At 65.6% G+C, this 1,297-nt stretch overlaps 1 protein-coding gene across 1 annotated transcript in view; it reads right to left on the bottom strand.

The window, feature by feature from the left end:
- Positions 1–363: 363 nt before the first annotated feature.
- MYOC (myocilin, trabecular meshwork inducible glucocorticoid response) overlaps positions 364–1,297 on the bottom strand; it is a 4,697-nt gene continuing 3,763 nt past the window's right edge. The window contains exon 2 of the mRNA XM_009892906.1: positions 364–1,148. Coding sequence (XP_009891208.1) covers positions 364–1,148 — 785 coding nt within the window. The remainder of the gene's footprint in view (positions 1,149–1,297) is intronic.

Below are 1,297 nucleotides of genomic sequence, written 5' to 3'. Positions count from 1 at the left end.
CGAATTCAGGGTGGCCAGGCTGGGGTGTGCTCCAGGAGAACACTGGAGCAGTTCGGGGCTGGGTATCACTGTGGCCCACCTAAAACCCACCGAGGTGAGAGGTGTTTCACTGGCTTCACCAGGCTCTAGAAAAGCACTGAATTTCCCTCCACTGCACTCAAACACAACGGGATGTTGCAGGAGGAGGTACCAGTGAGGACACTGGGGGACCCACCACGGCGTGGCTGGGCAGCATGTGGCCCCCACCATCGCCTGGTGCTGTCCGAGCCAGAGGTCCCGGCTGTGCTGGGGGGAGCTGGGGAGCGAAGCGGGGTGCCGATGCACGCATGGGGGTCATAGGGCCTGAGCCAGCGTGGCCCCGGCTCACGCCTGGGAGAGGCAGGCAGGGTAGGTGACCATGTTGAAGCTGTCCCAGGCAAAGAGCTGCCGCTCCGCAGGGTTGTAGTCCACCATGCTGAGGTAGCGGAAGCGGTTCTCAAAGGGGATGCTGAGGGCCCGGCTAGTGCTGGTGGCCGTGTCATAGGCGAAGTTGATGGTGGCATTGGGCGCCGAGTAACTGCTGACAGTGTAGAGAGTGCCGCAGATGACAAAGGAGTTGGCCACCCCCCGCTTGCGGATGTTGGTCTCCCAGGTCTGCCGGATCTCCAGCGTCTCAGGGTCCAGTTTGGAGAGGACAATCGCCCCCCTGGCCTTCTCGGTGCTGTAGATCACCCAGAGCCCTGTCTCATCCACCGCCAGGTCGATGTCAGTGTAGCCCCCCCAGGAGTAGGGGTACTGCCCGTGGTAGCCGGCGCCGGGGATCTCCCTCTCGGCCGTAACGGCCTCTCCCCGCAGGTCATAGCGGGCCACGGCGCGGGAGCGGCGGGGCTGGAAGAAGAGCCCGCCACGGTAGACGACAGCCCCCGTGCTCTCCAGAGGCCGCGGCAGGATGTGCACCTTGGCAGGGTAGCCCCGGGCCAGCTGCTCGGCCGCCTCATACTGGAAGAGCTGACGGACCTCCGTGCCCACTGCGTCCACGCGCCAGGTGGTCTCCCGCGTGAAGGGGGGCACGGGCTCAGGGTCCTTCATCCACACGCCATACTTGCCCGCAATGGACTCTGCCCGGCCAAAGACGACGGGCTCCCCCACCCACACCAGCTCGCCACAGCCTGTTCAGGGACAGGAGGGGAGAGAGAAAGGGGTTACGGCGCGGCGGCGGCAGCGCCCGGCGAGCCCCTCGGGGCGGGGACGGGAGACCAAGCAGTATTTGTAAGCAGTGGAGCATGGGGCCGGCTGGCCATGCCAGTGGCAGTACCTG

The sequence above is a fragment of the Charadrius vociferus genome, unplaced genomic scaffold, assembly GCF_000708025.1.
Source record: "Charadrius vociferus isolate BGI_N301 unplaced genomic scaffold, ASM70802v2 scaffold39, whole genome shotgun sequence".
Lineage (NCBI taxonomy): Eukaryota > Metazoa > Chordata > Aves > Charadriiformes > Charadriidae > Charadrius > Charadrius vociferus.
Note: the sequence above shows the minus strand (reverse complement) of the source record. Positions and strands in the feature narration are given on the sequence as shown.